This window comes from Scophthalmus maximus, chromosome 22, assembly GCF_022379125.1.
Source record: "Scophthalmus maximus strain ysfricsl-2021 chromosome 22, ASM2237912v1, whole genome shotgun sequence".
Taxonomy (NCBI): domain Eukaryota; kingdom Metazoa; phylum Chordata; class Actinopteri; order Pleuronectiformes; family Scophthalmidae; genus Scophthalmus; species Scophthalmus maximus.
Genome location: NC_061536.1, coordinates 15,351,140 through 15,370,000, shown reverse-complemented (window position 1 = coordinate 15,370,000; position 18,861 = coordinate 15,351,140). Strand labels below are relative to the sequence as shown.

The 18,861-nt window shown below is 48.1% G+C and overlaps 1 protein-coding gene across 4 annotated transcripts in view; it reads right to left on the bottom strand.

Moving 5' to 3' along the window:
• The window catches only part of LOC118291774 (semaphorin-6D-like), a 19,128-nt gene extending 697 nt beyond the window's left edge, over window positions 1–18,431 (bottom strand). The window contains exons 1-21 of one of the 4 annotated variants that reach the window (XM_035620161.2): window positions 18,227–18,431; window positions 9,917–10,134; window positions 9,695–9,809; window positions 9,556–9,613; window positions 9,070–9,126; window positions 8,623–8,724; window positions 8,361–8,451; window positions 8,108–8,230; window positions 7,653–7,741; window positions 7,436–7,525; window positions 7,197–7,324; window positions 6,846–6,977; window positions 6,614–6,769; window positions 6,358–6,531; window positions 6,103–6,243; window positions 5,895–5,972; window positions 5,298–5,356; window positions 5,134–5,187; window positions 2,495–2,745; window positions 2,015–2,176; window positions 1–1,448 (exon numbers count right to left, since the gene is read on the bottom strand). The exon at window positions 1–1,448 is cut by the window's left edge and continues 697 nt beyond it. In XM_035620161.2, the coding sequence (XP_035476054.2) occupies window positions 243–1,448; window positions 2,015–2,176; window positions 2,495–2,745; window positions 5,134–5,187; window positions 5,298–5,356; window positions 5,895–5,972; window positions 6,103–6,243; window positions 6,358–6,531; window positions 6,614–6,769; window positions 6,846–6,977; window positions 7,197–7,324; window positions 7,436–7,525; window positions 7,653–7,741; window positions 8,108–8,230; window positions 8,361–8,451; window positions 8,623–8,724; window positions 9,070–9,126; window positions 9,556–9,613; window positions 9,695–9,809; window positions 9,917–10,064 (3,414 nt within the window). In that variant the 5' untranslated portion in view covers window positions 10,065–10,134; window positions 18,227–18,431 and the 3' untranslated portion in view covers window positions 1–242. Of the gene's footprint in view, window positions 1,449–2,014; window positions 2,177–2,494; window positions 2,746–5,133; window positions 5,188–5,297; window positions 5,357–5,894; window positions 5,973–6,102; window positions 6,244–6,357; window positions 6,532–6,613; window positions 6,770–6,845; window positions 6,978–7,196; window positions 7,325–7,435; window positions 7,526–7,652; window positions 7,742–8,107; window positions 8,231–8,360; window positions 8,452–8,622; window positions 8,725–9,069; window positions 9,127–9,555; window positions 9,810–9,916; window positions 10,135–18,226 lie in introns of all 4 variants that reach the window. The other 3 variants (XM_047330096.1, XM_035620158.2, XM_035620159.2) reach the window with 3 other exon arrangements.
• Window positions 18,432–18,861: the final 430 nt, after the last annotated feature.

Genomic DNA, 18,861 nt, shown 5'->3' with positions numbered 1-18,861 from the left:
TCGTTCTTTCTGCTTCTGAGCCGGTTCTGATCCGCAGTCTGACCTGAGGCAAGTCGCAACGGCAACAAATGAGTCAGACATCGTGTTTTTTGAACGAGTCTCTGAGTCCAGCGGCGACTGCGATCCGCGCCCTCTCGGCAGCAGGACAGTTTCCCGACTGACGGGTGGGACGTCACCGTCTCACCGGCCCTGTTCACAATGCGAGGACGGCGGTAGCCATGTTGGAATGGCGCCATCTCTTCTCAGTAGTTGTATGTTTCTGCCTGTGTTGCTGCTGATGTCGCTGTATTTGGCAGGAACAAGGGTTTTGGGGGAAGCTGCGGTTTGAGTGACACCGTTCTCCGGACGATTGCCGCCCGACGCGCATTTGGCCCCTCGCTGTAACTGTGCTGCCGCGTCAGGCAGGCGCTGGCGACCGCCAGCCGCCGGCTCTCACAGCTGGTACTGGTGTTTGCGCTGGCCGGTGGGCCGTTGCTGCTGCTGTTGGTGTTCATCCTGGCGAGAAGGTGCTGCGCCCCCCGCTGGTTGAAGCTGTGGTGGCGAGGCACAGCGCCGCCCCCACTGCCCATCTTGATCAGGGAGTGGCGCTGGGAGTGGTGGCGTGTCACGGAGACGCCGCTTCCTCCAGGTCTCTCCGGCATCACCTGAGGCTGGAGTGGAGTGGAGAAGGAGGAAGAGGAGGAGGAAGGTATGGAAGTGGAGGAGGTTGGATTTTTGGCGGATGAAGAGGAGGAAGAAGATGAGGCGGAGTTGTGAGAAGGTGCCTCCACGCTGCTGAGGTCCCTCAGCAGCGTGGAGGAGCTGTAATATGCAGCGGATTCAGTCTCTGGGATCTGGTGACTGTTGTTGTCGTGATGGTTGCTATGGTGATGGCCAGGGTTGTAGTGGTGCGTGCGCGTCTGACTGTGGTGACCTTGATGATGATGACGATGATGATGATGATGTCCCCCAGCGGAGGACGGCCCGGGGAGCAGGGAGGACGAGGAAGTGGAGGTGAGGACCTTGATGCCTCCGGTCCCCGACGCACTGACCTCGTGGATGTGTCTGAGCAGCTCGTCGAGCGCCGACACGTCCACCGGCGTCTGGGGGAGGGGCTGCTGATGGGGGGCTGCCCCCCCTCCTGCCCCGCCCCCTGCTGCCCGCTCATCGTTGGAGAACTTCCTCTCCTCGGGGAGGTGCAGTGACGTGGACGAAGCGCCTGCTCCGTGGGCGGCTCCGTTGCTCAGACTGTTGCCATGGTGATGAGAGTACAAAGTGTTTCCGACGACGGCCACGAAACCCAGACTGGACCCGGAGCAGCTGGGCCCAGACTTCGGGTCGTTGTCTGTGGCGTTGTTGCAGTTCTGGTTGTTCTCGTACTGATGGTTCCGCAGCGCCGCCGCCATGTTCTTGACGGGCAGCTCGGGGGTGGAGTCCGGCGTCGGTGGGCCGGACGGTTCTCCGTCCACCTGAGACAGATACACACAGAACGATAAGATACTAACAATAACCAGTTTCATCTGCTTCATTCACAAGCTTATCAGCTGATGATTGTCCAAGTCGGCCTGTTAGCCTGTAACTGTGGAGCACCTTTGGTCTTTTTCTAACGTCGGAATCGCACAAACTCCTCCAACACATTTCGAGCAGCTTCAAATGTGGTGTTTGTCTTCTCAAGATAAACGGGATCAAAAGTTTCTAGAAGCTCAAGTTTTCGTCAGAGGCCCTCGCCATGGTGACATGGTGATTTTCAATCCTTCGCCATGAAACAGGAAGTTGGTAATAATTAAAGGTACATGGTCCCATCTGATCCAAAGTTGTCAGGCAAAATAATAGTCAACCTCAACACATCATCATGGTCATATTGCCCCCTACTGACAACAGAAAGTCAGACTTATGTGACAAACATCCTCCCACTTACATGAATTTTACTCTCCACATCATGTGAGCGGACACAGGACGTGATATCTGCAACACATCCCGACTTGCGACAAACCTGCTGCCCTACTTGGGACAGGTGGAGGTCGGGGTCTCCTACCTGGGACAGGCGGTGGTCGGGGTCTCCTACCTGGGACAGGCGGTGGTCGGGGTCTCCCAGCAACAGGTCGTGGCGCACGGGGTTGCAGAGGTGAGGGGAGGCTCGGCCATTGCGGAAGAAGGAGCTGTAGATCTGTGGAGGGGACACGTCCCGTTTGTCCTCCTGACGACACAGAAGAAGAAGAAGAAGAAGAATCAGAGCTGAACGGTGTGTTTCATTCTATTGTTGTTTTATCCTTTCTTGAAGCACTTCATAACTTTGTGAAGAAAAGTGCAATAGTATAAATGAAATAAAGATGATGATGAGGATGATTATTATTATTATCATTAATACTTATTAATTTTCCTTTGGAGCATTAGCTGTTGTAAAGTAAGAAATATAAAAAGGCATTCATTTGCAAAGTGGATCTGAAAGACGACTGTTGTGCATATCGATAAAGTTTCATTGTATGTTTCAGAGTTTCATCGTCTTCCTCATCACCTTGGCCCCTCCCTCAAGCAGTCCGTTGAGCTTGGCGAGCGACCGCAGCGACAGAGCGTGGGGCAGCGACGCCTCGGGGTCTTTTCCCAGCATCTGCGCCCGCTGAGCGGCTCCGCGGCTGCAGTGACACGACACCAGGAAGCCGGACAAGATGGCGCCCAGGAAGAACGCCACCAGGATGCAGGCGATCAGAAGTGTGTAGTGGACGTTAGCGCCGATGCGCTGGTCCATGTCCGGAAGCTGATGGACACCTGAGACACACGAGGAAGAACAATCACTGAACAGCTGATTGATGGTGATGGTGATGATGAAACATTGATATAAGTATGAGTATCTAGGAACAAGGTTATGGAAAAATCTAAAAGGCCAAAAGCAGGTGGACAGAACCAGTTTCACTTCTCATCATTATTTCACTCAGAAGCAGTTTGTCTGATCAAAGCACCAAAAATATCCCCAGAAACAAAAAGCTAATTTAACGCTTCCGTCTGCTACTCTGTCCGGGGGTTTGATTCCCCGCTCGCTGCCAGTCCGGGACTCGACCTGCCGAGAGAGAGAGAGAGAGAGAGAGAGAGAGAGAGTGACAGAGAGAGACAGAGAGAGAGAGATAGAGAAAGAGAGTATCCGTCCAATGAGCAGAGCCATGAGGCGACGACGAGGCGTCAGAGACAAACAGGGAATCCTGATCCGACTGTGGCGACATGTGGATGTGTTGTATCACACATAACCAATCATCTGCTCCGTGACATGAATCAGGAAGCACATGCAGCCAATCATATTGATGCACTGACAGGAATGTTTTTATGTCCTGTTGACCTGCAAAAGGTTGATCATCACTGAGACCGACACTCGACTTTCTGGGTTCAGTGACGGGACCATACAGTGACTGTATATAAAGACGATCATTGACTGTATATAAAGACAATCACTGACTGTATATGAATACGATCACTGACTGTATATAAAGACGATCACTGACTGTATATGAATACGATCACTGACTGTATATAAAGACGATCACTGACTGTATATAAAGACAATCACTGACTGTATATAAAGACGATCACTGACTGTATATAAAGAAGATCACTGACTGTATATAAAGACGATCAGTGACTGTATATAAAGACGATCATTGACTGTATATAAAGATGATCACTGACTGTATATGAATACGATCACTGACTGTATATAAAGACGATCATTGAATGTATATAAAGACGAAGAGCGACTGTATATAAAGAAGATCAGAAACTGTAAAAAATGACGATCAGTGACTGTATATAAAGACGATCCCTAACTGTATATAAAGACGATCAATGACTGTATAAAAAGACGATCAGTGACTGTTTATGAAGACGATCACTGACTGTATATGAAGACTATCAGTGACTGTATATAAAGACGATCAGTGACTGTATATAAAGACGATCAGCGACTGTATATAAAGACAAAGAGCGACTGTATATAAAGAAGATCAGAAACTGTAAAAAATTACGATCAGTGACTGTATATAAAGACGATCACTGACTGTATAAAAAGACGATCATTGACTGTATAAAAAGACGATCACTGACTGTATATGAAGACGATCAGTGACTGTATATGAAGACGATCAGTGACTGTATATAAAGACGATCAGCGACTGTATATAAAGACGATCAGCGACTGTATATAAAGACGATCAATGACTGTATATGAAGACGATCAGTGACTGTATATAAAGACGATCAGCGACTGTATATAAAGACGATCAGCGACTGTATATAAAGACGATCAATGACTGTATATGAAGACGATCACTGACTGTATATGAAGAAGATCACTGACTGTATATAAAGACGATCAATGACTGTATATGAAGACGATCACTGACTGTATATAAAGACGATCAGTGACTTTATATATAGATGATCAGTGACTGTATATTAAGACGATCAGCGACTGTATATAAAGACGATCAATGACTGTATATGAAGACGATCACTGACTGTATATGAAGAAGATCACTGACTGTATATAAAGACGATCAATGACTGTATATGAAGACGATCACTGACTGTATATAAAGACGATCAGTGACTTTATATATAGATGATCAGTGACTGTATATTAAGACGATCAGTGACTGTATATGAAGACGATCAGTGACTGTATATTAAGACGATCAGTGACTGTATATGAAGACGATCGGTGACTGTATATGAAGACGATCACTTACTGTATATGAAGACAATCAGTGACTGTATATTAAGACGATCGGAACTACACATAAAGACGAAGAGCGACTGTATATTAAGACAATCAGTGACTGTATATAAAGACAGACCTCGGTTCTGGACAGGGACATTTACGGTTTGACAGTTTGGACTGATTGAAGACTGAAACGATCTTGTTGGTTCCCAGGTCTCCAGGTGGTTCATGTTAACATTTATTCTATTCAAACATTTAATACGTGTTGTGGATGTTTAAATTCAAGAGTTTGCCAGATGAGGCCAATTTTGTTTTTAATATTAATTCCTTTGAATATACTCTGATATTTTCCTGTCCTGAGGTGCAGTACCTCACCTGTCCACCACCCGTTAGTGTTCGTCTCTGTACACAGAACTCACTCTCCCATGATCCTCTCTGACTGAACTCACCATAGGCAGAGTCGGCTCCGGACTCGTGGTTTCGTGCCGTCGCCGAGACGTCGGCTGCACAAACAAACAAGTCACAAACAGTGAGATTCCTCATCCGTCTGTGAGTGTCGCTCACACGTCTACACATCATCGTCATGGACACAGTGAAGTTGTGTGTTTCTCACCGTGACAGGCGTCAGCATGGAACGACTGGTCGCCCTCGACGTCCTGATCAAAGCCAGCCCTGACAAACAGACGAGGGAGGGAAAGTGATTTAAACAAAAGAATAACACGCACGAGCTGGTTGCCATGGGTTACCACTGTATGGTAATCGATGATGTGTTTCCACGGTGACCAGATGACGAGTTACATCATGTCACGTCTGACTCAAAGGTCGACTGAGGAGACAAAGACAACTAATGAGGGGACAGACAGTCGACCAATCAGAGGACAGGTAGTGACAGCGGTGTTTGAGACACGTTGTGATGTTTATTACCGTCCTCCTTCCTCTCTTAAATGTCTTCTCCTCTCTCACTCTTTAACTCTTCTCTTCTCTCACTCTTTAACTCTTCAGTTTTCTGATCTGATGTTTCCTCAGATGACAAACTTCTCAGATTGGTACAAACAAAGTTCCTGCGGTAAATTGCTGCTGACGTCCATTTTAACATTTGTTCCCATTACGGTTCCACATCCATCTTATTACTTTGGCTGTGAGTGTGAAAGGACTCGTGAATTTACATCTCAGCTGTTGGGGTGATGGAAGAAAAGAAGGTGACACGTACTTGAATCCCGGGGCCATGTTGGCACAACTCCCGGTCCGCAGCCAGATGCAGTATGGGTCACGAGAGGCCAGACAGGCTCTGCAGACAGAAACGTCTTTTATTCATATTTATATGTTGTGTTAATGTTTAATCCAGATTTTTGGAGATTTTCCAGAACTAACAGAACAAGCGTTTTTGAATCCTGTTTCACTAAACTCAGTTTCCTTACGTCTGACAGGCTCCGTGTCGGGGGCAGCGGCTAAGCGGAACTCTGATCACACAGCTGCTGAAGGCTGCAAACAAAGCATGATGGTCCTTATCCAGCTCCAATCCCAGAACCCTCCTGTCCTCCTGCCCCTGAACGTTACACCTGGACACAAACAGACGGATCAGAGGCAGATTATTTTTTATATAAACCTGGTTATTGAAAGTTCTAACGACGGCAGTCGTCGACCTCAGGACGAGGACAAGAAACAAGTCTCACTTGGACGGGTTGTAAACGTCTATGTCCTCCAACAGTTTGGATCCGAAGCTGTCGTTGGGGTGCGTGCTCGCTAGAACCTTCAGGACTCGGCCGTCGTCTGAGCCCAAGAACATCACCGTCCGGTCCTTGAAGGGACCAGCTGAAACGTCCACCACGATCTGGGTCAACTTAGACCTGGGAGATAGGAAGAAGAAGATCTGTTCAGACACGATGTGTTTAAAGACCTAACAGACACATGGACTGTTTCCTGTGTTACCTGCTGGACGTCCTGGTGAAGCAGGGCCGGTCGTTGACGGAGGGAACAGCTTCGTCCATCAGAGGATACGACTTGATGAACGTCAGCGTCTCGTCTGGAAAATGAACCGAGGACTTGTAGTCAGCGGCCGGACCGTCGCCTGCACACACACCAGGTCTGAAACAATGACATCGGGTCAGATCGGTTCTGCTTCCTAAACAGAGTCGATATGCTGACGACTCCAGACTCTCACCGGGGTCTGGGAACCTGATCGTCAGGAACTGGAGTCCAGGATGAGTCGCTGGTCCGCTGCTCTTTGAACTTGCCGTTGAAGACTTTCTCGATGTCGTCCATGTAGAAAGCACAAACTGCAGATCCAGGGATACTGAAGAGGAACATCAACATTCAACTTTCTGTCCTCACGCTCATCAAGTAGAAAGAGACTGAGAATAACGTCAGTGAAACAAGAACTGACACTACCTGATCCACACACACACACACACACACACACACACACACACACACACACACACACACACACACACACACACACACACACACACACACACACACACACACACACACACACACACTCTCTCTCTACCTGTTGGCCTGAGTGGTGAACACTCCGACCACAGCAGGTCTCTGGTTGATCTGTAGAACATTAGTGAGAGACTGAAGGACGTCGAAGTAGAAGAAAGAATCTCCAGGAACCGAACAGTTGAGACGAGCCTGAGAGCACACACACACACACACACACACAAACACACACACCCACTGTGTCATTGTGCTTCTTTACATCATTCATCTCATGCTGCCGTGGAAACCAGAATCGGAGTTCACCTTGAGGAACGACGTCCAGTATCTCTCCAGTACTCTGGGAGATCCGCCGTTATCGTTCTTACAGACACGAGCGACCCGAGAAAACACAACCTGCAGGAACGAGAGCAAGCGAGAGGTCAGGATCAACACAAACCCACCCACCCACCCACCCACCCACCCACCCCACACACACACACACACACACACACACACACACACACACACACACAACACACACCTTGCCCAGAGCAGTGTACTCCACTGAGATCTCACTGAGGAAAAAGTAGACGAAGTTCCCGTAGTCGATGGCGTGCAGGAAGTGAGGCTCTGCATGGGGGGAGAGGGGGGGTGTTATGTTCTGTGAGTGTCTACTTAGTCAACGTTTTCTGATCTTTGAAAGTTGAGACGGTCATTTCAGTGATTCCATCAGCACCCACAGACAGTTAACCCACATGGTGTCTTCTGTGTCTAATACTGTAGAAATATGATGTAACACACGTCACAGGACAGATGCTTCAACATGCTGCTGATTGAGAAGAGACTGACAATCAAACTGTGATCCGCATCAAGTTCCAATGAAGACATGATGAGGTCTGTTTTATTTACTTTTAGTAACTAAGTCACTAAGTAACAAGTTACTAAAGTAACCAAGTGTGTTACTGTAACAGTATGAAGATAAAGAAGATAAAATACCTCGGAGCCACTTGGAGTCGTACTTGACGGTCCGGAGGACGGGCCGCTCGTCTCCCAGGCTCCGGTAGATGACGGCGTCGCTCGCCAGGAAGTCCGTCATGGTGGCCGAGTAGAAGTCGCCCCCTGGTGACACATTTCTTTAATGACCTACTGCTAACAGGAAGTTAGCCTCATGTTGTTCTACACGTGACTAACAGGAAGTGTTGTATCTACGTTATTATACTTTAAAACAAAGAGAAATAACTGGACTCACCAGCGAACAGTCCCACGTTGGACTGGTGGGACTCGAAGGGACAGCGTGCCTGTCCCACTAGCTCCTCCCCAACCTGCTCCCACGAGCCCATCTGACGGACAGGAAGCGGAATCAACAACTTCCTGCTTCTCAACACATACGTAAGGTCACAGAACAAACAAACAAACGCTCCTCGTCTTCTTCTCAACGTGTTGTTATTCGTGCCGTTGCAGATTCAAAGAGCTCGAAGCTTCAGTGTGTGTGTGTGTGTGTGTGTGTGTACCTGGTAGTTCCGGCAGGTGGGGTTGAAAGCGTTTGTGCCACAGGCGAAAATTGTCTCGTCGTCTCTTGGCACAAGGACTTTAACGTAGTTGTAACATTCGTCCTGAAAACAGATCAGTTGATCATGTGATCAGATCATGATACTTGATCAGTTGATCAGTTGATCAGATCATGTTGATCATGTGATCAGTTGATTAGTTGATCGGTTGATCAGTTGATCAGATCAGTTGATCAGATCAGTTGATCAGTTGATCAGTTGATCAGTTGAACAGATCAGTTGATCAGTTGATCAGTTGAACAGATCAGTTGATCAGATCATGTTGATCGTGTGATCAGTTGATCAGATCAGTTGATCAGTTGAACAGATCAGTTGATCAGATCATGTTATCAGTTGATCATGTGATCAGTTGATCAGATCATGTTGAGTAAAGATGGCGGTCGGACTCACGCTGTTCTTCCCTCGGACCGTACACTTGCTCACGTCGTTAGATTTCCACGTCAGCTTCTGAAACAGGAAGAGGAGACGTGAGCGTAACCAAGGCGACGCTCATAGACAAACACCATCAGGCTGCAAGTAATGTGCATCGTCTCCGTGACAACAGAGTCACCGGCGTCCATGAAAAGAGCTGAGGAAAGGAGCATCGATGCTTCCTTTCTTATCTCCTTCAGTAACGGGCACACTGGGAAAGGAAGCTCCAGCTCCAGCTCAAGCATTGAAGATCCTTTCCTAAACACTTAGAGAATCTGAACATTATCAGCTGCTGAGGAAACACTTGAGGTCACTTCAGGATTTAGGAAACTTCCTCAGCAAATGTGACAATTCGACTGCAAGTCAAAGGTCAGGGGTCAGAGGGAAAACAGATGTTTCTCCTGCGTTGTTTTTCAAAGAGCGTCATCGATTCCTGTGACAAACATAAAAAACGATGTCACTCACCAGCTGAGGCACAAAATCTTCTGAGGCAGTCGTCAGGTTCACCACAAACACGTGATCTCTGAGGACGACAAGGCACAAAGTCACGTGACGTTCAGCTGCAGCAGAGAGAGTGTGTGTGTGTGTGTGTGTGTGTGTATACCTGGCAGCGATGTACAACATGTGGTTGATGCGTAACATTCTCTGAAAGTCCAGACCGAGACGCAGCGTGTCGTTGTCCTGCAGTAAACCCTGGAACCCTGGAAACTGACACGACTCTGCAGAGGACACAGAGTCAATCAATCAATAAACTATCAAGTCAATCAACGAGGTGATCAATCAACTATCAAGTCAATCAGCGAGTCGATCAGACTGATCTACTCACGCTCAGCGACGACCACATAGATCGGCTCCAGGTCTTTGGGGAAAGGGACCCTGGTCGACGCCGACTCGGACAGGAAGTGGAAAGTGAGGATGATGAGCAGCATCAGTGACGGCGGTCGCCACGGCGACAACCAATCGGTCACAGCCATTTTGTCGGGGGGGGGGGGGGGGGGGGGGGGGGGGGGGGGGGGTGATGTCAGCAGGTCATGGTGGCGACGGCTGTAAGGGTGGAGAGAGACACGATGGTTAGTGTGTCTGCCTGTCTGACAATAATCAGTAAAGTCATAATTCATACACAGACGTCCAAATGTTTTTTCTTTGTCATTTGTCACTGATGTTTGATCTGATGATGAAAACACAGAAGAAGCAGGACGAGTGTCAGGTCACAGACAGGAAGTCACAGACAGGAAGTCACATGATGTTGTGTAAACTGACAGACAGGAAGCACAGGATCAGAGATTACACTGGATTATATGGACTAGAATATCTTCCAGAGACAGTGTATGTGTGTGTGTGTGTATGTGTGTGAGTAACTTCCTGTCATCAACACACACACACACACACACACACACACACACACACACACACACACACACACATTCAACACACTAACACAAGCTCCATGCATGATGGTTTCCATGGAAACGCTTCTTGCCTACTGTCCCAAGCCAATTAAATCACTCCAGGAAGTAGAAAGATGACTGATGGCAGTTCGGCTCCAGGAGTTATATTTACTGTGCGTGCGTGTGTGTCGAGTGTGTGTGAGTGAGGTGACAGCATGCTCCTGCTGAGCATGCTGGGATAATGTGGCTGCCATGGCAACCAAAAGGAAGAAGGTAGGAAGAGATCGAAGAAGTGAGAGAGGGAGGAACCAGTGAGGAAAAGATAACAGGACAAACGTGAGAGAGGGAAGGAAGGGAGGAAGGAAGGAACAGAGGGAGGAACAGAAGGAGGAAGGGAGACAGGAAGGGAAGACAGAAGGAAGAAGGGGATAAAGGATGGAGGGATGAGACAGAGATGAGACGGCGACACTTAGTCTAAACCACCAGGAAATCAGATTTACAGAGATCTGACGGCACAGCAGGACACACACACACACACACACACACACACACACACACACACACACACACACTCAACCGTCTCCTGGTGGTTAATCTCCTCTCTGGGATTACAGCGTCGTCAGAGCTTCAGCAGGAACATTCAGATCCTACTTCCTGGTCTGTGACTGAGCTGCAGGTTTCTGATCAGATTCATTGATCAGTATCAGAACTGATCAATGAATCTGATCAGAAACATGAACTGATCGAGTCGAAAGAGAAAGTCACAAGGTCAAAGACATCTGAAGGTCAAAGAGGAACCGGACCTGAAGGACATGATGCACGAACACTGACGCTCTGAGCTCCTGAATTTCACGTTACATCAGATCATCAGATCAGATCAGATCATCTTGAATCTGAGCGACTCGTTGAGTGAGGAAGAGGAGTAGGGTCCTCGTGCTGTAGCTCCTCCTCTTCCTCACTCGTCACAATCACCTGAAGAACATCAACACACACACACACACACACACACACATAAGAGGAAGGTGTGTATAAATGATTGATCAGATGCCTGGAGGTGATTCACGATGAATAATACAACAACAATGTGTTAGCCCTGTTAGTCCCATTAGCGCTGTCAGCTAACTGCCCCAGGCTCAACATGAAAGACTGCCACTGACAACTGCTAACAGCTAATGCTAATGAAAACTGACCCAAGCAGGAAGCTGTGAACGAGTCAGCTGATCTCGTGTGTTGCTACGGTTTCAGTTCAAAGGAGCAGAGTTTCTCCTCGTGAGCAAACAGACGAGACATCAATCACTGGACTTTTAACAAACTCATGACCAGAAGAGTAAACTGAGACAGGAAGAGACTGATGGTCAGGGAAGGGGGGGGGGGGGGGGGGGGAGGCACTTAAGCTAATTAATGGACTAACGTGCATGAGTGGCGAGCGTGCATGTTGCATTTTAAAGGGGCTTAAGTCTTCATCCATTAGACAAATGAGGCTTCACACACACACGCACGTGCGCACGCACGCACGCACGCACGCACAGTGATCAGTCTTCTCTCTGAGGCAACAACACACTGACTGAATCAGTGTGGGGGAGGGAGACAGGGGGGAGGAGAAAGTAAAACTTCCTGGATCGGCTCCTCCCTGGGTTAAGCCCCGCCCCTCCTCCAGACTGTAACAGGCTCCTAAGCCCCGCCCCTGCTCCAGACTGTAACGGGCTCCTTCCCGGGTTAAGCCCCACCTCCTGCCCAGGTTAAACCACGCCCCTCCTCCAGACTGAAACGGGCTCCTAAGCCCCGCCCCTCCTCCAGACTGTAACAGGCTCCTAAGCCCCGCCCCTGCTCCAGACTGTAACGGGCTCCTTCCCGGGTTAAGCCCCACCTCCTGCCCAGGTTAAACCACGCCCCTCCTCCAGACTGAAACGGGCTCCTAAGCCCCGCCCCTCCTCCAGACTGTAACAGGCTCCTAAGCCCCGCCCCTGCTCCAGACTGTAACGGGCTCCTGCCCAGGTTAAGCCCCGCCCCTCCACCACATTCACCTTCTCTCCCCTGTGGTCATGAAGCTCATCTACCCATCAGACGCTGACATTTTCTGGGTCAGACTGAAACTTCGGGACAAGACTGCTGTGAGAAGTGGGCATCGCCCAAGACTCAGTGACCAATGAGACGAGCAGAAGGTCACGACGACCTCACCGGGCAGAGATGTTTTCAGCTGCTCAGGAGAAATCAGGTAAAAGAAAAAACTGTGACAAAGACATGTTCCCCTATTTACTGTAACTAGGCAACCGACGGCAGAGTAAACAACCTGCTTCCCACGTGACGGAGACCCGTCAGCCATTTTATAAACGTTTTTACTTTTTTTTAAAAATGTTTCTCTTTGATGCTGCTCATCATGGAATCACACATCAGCAACTGGTTCATGTCAGTTTACACACACACACACACACGCACACACAGACCCAGACCCCCCCCACACACACACACACACAGACAAACACACACAAAATACAGAGACACACACACGATGGGGGAGGTTTAGGTGAAGACTGGAGGGAAACAGAGAGGAAGTGGGATTTTATCGGATTTAATCCAAAAACAGACGAATGAGCCCCCCTCCCCCCCGCCAACTGCTCAGGGACACACACTCACTTGCACACACACACACACACACACACACACACACACACACACACACACACTCACGCTCACACACACACACACACGCTCACACACACACAACACACACAGACAAACACACACACACACACACACACACACACACACACACACACACACACACACACACACACACACACACACACACACACACACACACACACACACACACACACACACACACAGGAGATTAACCCCTTCAGCCTTTTAAAGTCAGAGAAATGAGGCCACGCCTCCACAACAGACGGACTCCAGGTCTGAGGAGTCAAACCGTCTGAGGAGTCAAACCGTCTGAGGAGTCAAACCGTCGTCACATCTGATCGGAGACTAAACGTATTAACACTGACTCATTTATGTAAATATACTCGTCTATAACTTTCTCACGTATGTAAACAATAACACCTGATTCTTCTTCGGTCGCAGGTTCTTCATGAAAAACTTTTATTTAATTTTCACTTCCAACGCTGACAAATAAAAACCTCTTGGATCCGTCTCCTCGTCCTCACAACAGAATATTATTAAACGTTATTATAACAGAACTTCGTTCATTGTGTTTTTTTATACGTCTGAAACACTGAATCAGAACCAGTGACATGTGATCCTGAACTCCGTCAAACTGCCGCCGCTTCACAGATCAGAGATGTTTATTATTATTATAATATTATATGATCATTATTATTAATCTGAGGCGACAAACAGTCGAGACGCAGACGTGACGAGCGACGAACAGAGGAAAAGTGTGGACGAGGCAGAAAATCAAAGCTGCTGTCAGCAAGCTTCTGACGGGAGGAAGTAAAAACACACACACACACACACACACACACACACACACACACACACACACACACACACACACACACACACACACACACACACACACACACACACACACACACACACACACACACACACACACACACACACACACACACACACACACACACACAGCTTCCTGTGGACTTTCTGATTGGATGGAGCCGCCTCAGCTTTCCACCACTGTGAGGAGAAACTTCACACTGAGACTGATTGGTCCTCGGACTCTCGCCTCCTACAGGAAATTATTTCCTCGTTCAGAACAAACATGTGGTTCTGAGCAGGGAGCCGGAAGTGTCCCGGGGTCATCACCGCCTCGTCAGGGTTAAACGGGTCCTGCAGAAGATACGTGACTCACGTCCTGAGGAAACGAGGTCCAGAGGGCGTGGATCGACTCCGATGTGGGGGGCGGAGCCTCCTATCAGTCACCTGGCAGCAGCGTGGGGAGGAAGCTGCGCTCTGCTGCAGCTGTCAGCAGAAACAAAAGAGACGCTATCCGCTGGGCGACGAGTTCTGAGTGACAGGTTCGAGCAAATGAGCCGAAAACATCTTGGGAGGGTTTCAGAGCGAAGGGGGCGGAGCCACAGAGACACGAAGGAACGACAAGGAGAAAATAAAAGACAGAGAAACTACAGCAGCGTGAAGCGTGTGTGTGTGTGAGAGAACAGAGAGAGTGACACACACACACACTCTGCCTCGTGTAAATCTGCTGCTGCAGTTTGTGAAGAAACTGTCGGATCCGTCAGCTGATGCAGATTTTACTGCAGCGGCGTTAAACCTCAGCGGTGAACACGCTCCACGTCCTGCAGCTTCAAAACTGACAGACGACCTTCACACGTCTCGCTCACTGAGCAGTGACAAGACAACGAGAGACACACACACACACACACACACACAGACAGTTTAGTGAAGTTTGATTTTCACATGATGTTGGAACAGAAACGATCAGAGAGATGAAAACCGATCTACTGTGACTTTGTGCTGAAGCTGCAGTTTAAATAAAGTTTTTCATCATATATAGTCAATACTTATTATGTAAATATTGAAATGAAGGAAGATTATTATTAACTGAACAAACGAGTTTCTACAGAAGAAACTGGGAAATCTGCTGCTGCTCATTAACACTGAAGATTAACACGGAATAAACACGCTAATCCCCACATTGTTTTGTGTGTGTGTGTGTGTGTGTGTGTGTGTGTCCATTGTGCAGAGTAAATGAAGTGTGTCTGATTGACTGAAATAAAGGTCACGGGATGAAACGGATAAAGAGACAACAAAGAGAAGAGGATGAGTCGACAAATAAAACACTCACACACACACAGCTTGAGCGTGAAATGAGCTGCAGCCGCCCTGCACATGTTTGGCTGCGGGTAGATCCTGGAAGCTTGGAGGTCAGCCAACACACACACACACACACACACACACACACACACACTGTCACTCACTCACTCACTCACTCACTCACTCACTCACTCACTCACTCACTCACTCACTCATTCACTCACACACACACACACACACACTGTCACTCACTCACTCACTCATTCACTCATTCACTCACTCACTCACTCACTCACTCACTCTAGTTTTTAAACCAGTCTGTGTGTTCATTAAAGAAGGAGACTCATCTTTCACTCTGTTTTTATGACCTGATTTATTCTGTTTTTCAGTTATTTTGTTGTTGTGGTTTTTTTTTCATTGCATTTGTAGAGGACCGTGATGTTCTCTGGTAAATCTTAATAAACATTGTGTTTTAAAAATCAAAATCTCTCACACACACACACACACACACACACACACACACACACACACACACTGTCACATACTCACTCACTCACTCTCACACACACACACACTGTCAGATACACACTCACACTCACAAACACACACACACTGGGGCGACCAAGAGACATCACAAGCTGTAATTCTTTGAATTCCACAGTGAAGCTTTGACCAGCAGCTGCACACACGTGAAAAGGGGCGTCGGCCTCGGGTTAGGGTGAGGAGCTGACACTTCTGACACGGCGGACAAAAGTATATGGACACGCCGTGAAGTGTCATGTCACCGGGTCAAAGGTCAACGTCGACGTCCAGAACTGATCGTTTTTATATACAGTCAGTGATTGTCTTTATAACAGAAAAAGACCTGATCAAATGTGCACTAAGCTCAACCTGCTGACTCAGACGACACCACACAGCTTCAGTGTTGATATTAATAATTCAATATCCTGCTGCTGATTGGCAGTGGTGGATGTGAGTTACAGTGTGAGGTACAGTTGCGGTACAGTGTGAGCTACAGTTGAGGTACAGTGTGAGCTACAGTTAAGGTACAGTGTGGGCTACACTGGCGGTTCTGTCACAGTTCGAGCTACAGTGTGGGCAACAGTGTGAGCTACAGTGGTGGTTCTGTCACAGTGTGAAGTACAGTGTGAGCTACAATGTGAGCTACCGCGTGAAGTACAGTTTGAGCTAAAGTTTGAGGTACAGTGGTGGTTATATCACAGTATGAGCTCAAGTTTGAGGTACAGTGTGGGCTAGAGTGTGAGCTACAGTGGTGGTTCTGTCACAGTGTGAGCTACAGTGTGAGCTACAGTGTGAAGTACAGTGTGGGCTACAGTGTGAGCTACAGTGGTGGTTCTGTCACAGTGTGCGCTACAGTGTGAGCTACAGTGTGAAGTATAGTGTGGGCTAGAGTGTGAGCTACAGTGGTGGTTCTGTCACAGTGTGAGCTACAGTGTGAGCTACAGTGTGAAGTACAGTGTGGGCTACAGTGTGAGCTACAGTGGTTGTTCTGTCACAGTGTGAGCTACAGTGTGAAGTACAGTGTGGGCTACAGTGTGAGCTACAGTGGTGGTTCTGTCACAGTGTGAGCTACAGTGTGAGCTACAGTGTGAAGTACAGTGTGGGCTATAGTGTGAGCTACAGTGGTGGCTCTGTCACAGTGTGAGCTAGTGTGAGCTACAGTGTGAGCTACAGTGTGAAGTGCAGTGTGGGCTACAGTGTGAGCTACAGTGTGAAGTGCAGTGTGGGCTACAGTGTGAGCTACAGTGTGAAGTACAGTGTGGGCTACAGTGTGAGCTACAGTGGTTGTTCTGTCACAGTGTGAGCTACAGTGTGAAGTACAGTGTGGGCGACAGTGTGAGCTACAGTGGTGGTTCTGTCACAGTGTGAGCTACAGGGTGAACTATAGTGTGAAGTACAGTGTGAGCTACAGTGTGAGCTACAGTGGTTGTTCTGTCACAGTGTGAGCTACAGTGTGGACTACAGTGTGAAGTACAGTGTAAGGTACAGTGTGAACGACAGTGTGAGCTACAGTGTTGGACAGTGTGAAGTACAGTGTGAGGTACAGTAGAAGGTACAGTGTGAAGTACAGTGGTGGTCGTGGTGATGATGGTGTTGTTCATCTTCAACCTTCACCAGCTGCTGAAGACGAAACGTGAATAATGGACGAATAACAATAAAATTAGCAAAAAATGGAAAAATAAATGTGTCGTTTCACTGTGGAACCAGAACCAGAGGTACCCTGGTCCAACAGGACTCTGACAGGACCTGATCCAGATCTGTGGACTGATAGAAACTCACTGAACAGAACTCTGTCTGAGAGGACAGACAGACAGACAGACTTGCAGACAGACAGAAAGAGGGACAGACAGACAGAAAGACAGAGAGAGAGAGACAGACAGACTGACAGAGAGACACACAGATAGACAGAGACAGCAAGACAGACAGACTGACAGAGAGACACAGACAGACACACAGACAGACAGACAGACAGAGACAGACAGACATAAAGACAGAGAGAGACAGACAGACAGACTGACAGAGAGACACACAGATAGACAGAGACAGCAAGACAGACAGACTGACAGAGAGACACAGACAGACACACAGACAGACAGACAGACAGACAGAGAGAGACAGACAGACAGACAGAGACAGACAGACATAAAGACAGAGAGAGACAGACAGACAGACTGACAGAGAGACACACAGATAGACAGAGACAGACATAAAGACAGAGAGAGACAGACGGACAGACAGACTTGCAGACAGACAGAAAGAGGGACAGAAAGACAGACATACAGACAGGTCCTGCACAGACCGTCTCACGGCGTCACCGACAGCTGATTGATCGACTGAACCATCAATCAAAGCAGACGCGCTCCCATTCAAAACACACGTTTCATCCCAAATGAATACAATCTCACACACACACACACACACACACACACACACACACACCGGGCTTTCCTGCAGAAGTGGAACAAACTCACCTTTGTGTGTCCACATCTCCAGAGACCGACCGGGCTCCGGGATCCGGACTCTGTCTGCGGCTCAGCTTCGGTCCGGACCCTCGGACTCTGAACCTCGTTATTCCAAAACTGATCCGGTTTTATTCCTCGTTTAAAAACAAATGCTCCAGTGACGCGCTGCCGCAGGTGACAAACACCGGCCGGACACGACGCGTCCTCTCCGGGTCCCGACACACAATGAGGTGTCTCTCAGCGGCCCAGCGGCTCCAGCTCCACGCCACGCCCTCCTCATTATCATAATAGACCCCCACAGCCAATCAGGGGGCGCAGAAACCTGACCCCGCCCCTCTTCAATTTAAAGAAACTGTTTTTGTGCAATGGAGATAAATATAAAAATATCCACAATATGATGTCATAACATAAGATTTAAACAAGGTGAATATGATAGAGCAGAAGAAATCATCTGTTTGTTCATAATATGAACCTAAGTTATGTTTTAGCCCCTATGTAAAATGTAAATTAATAAGATCAAAAAATCACATGGTGTCGTGTGAGAAAAACACACACACACACACACACACACACACAAAACTCACACACATACAACACACACTCACACACATACGCTTTACACACACACACACACACACACAACA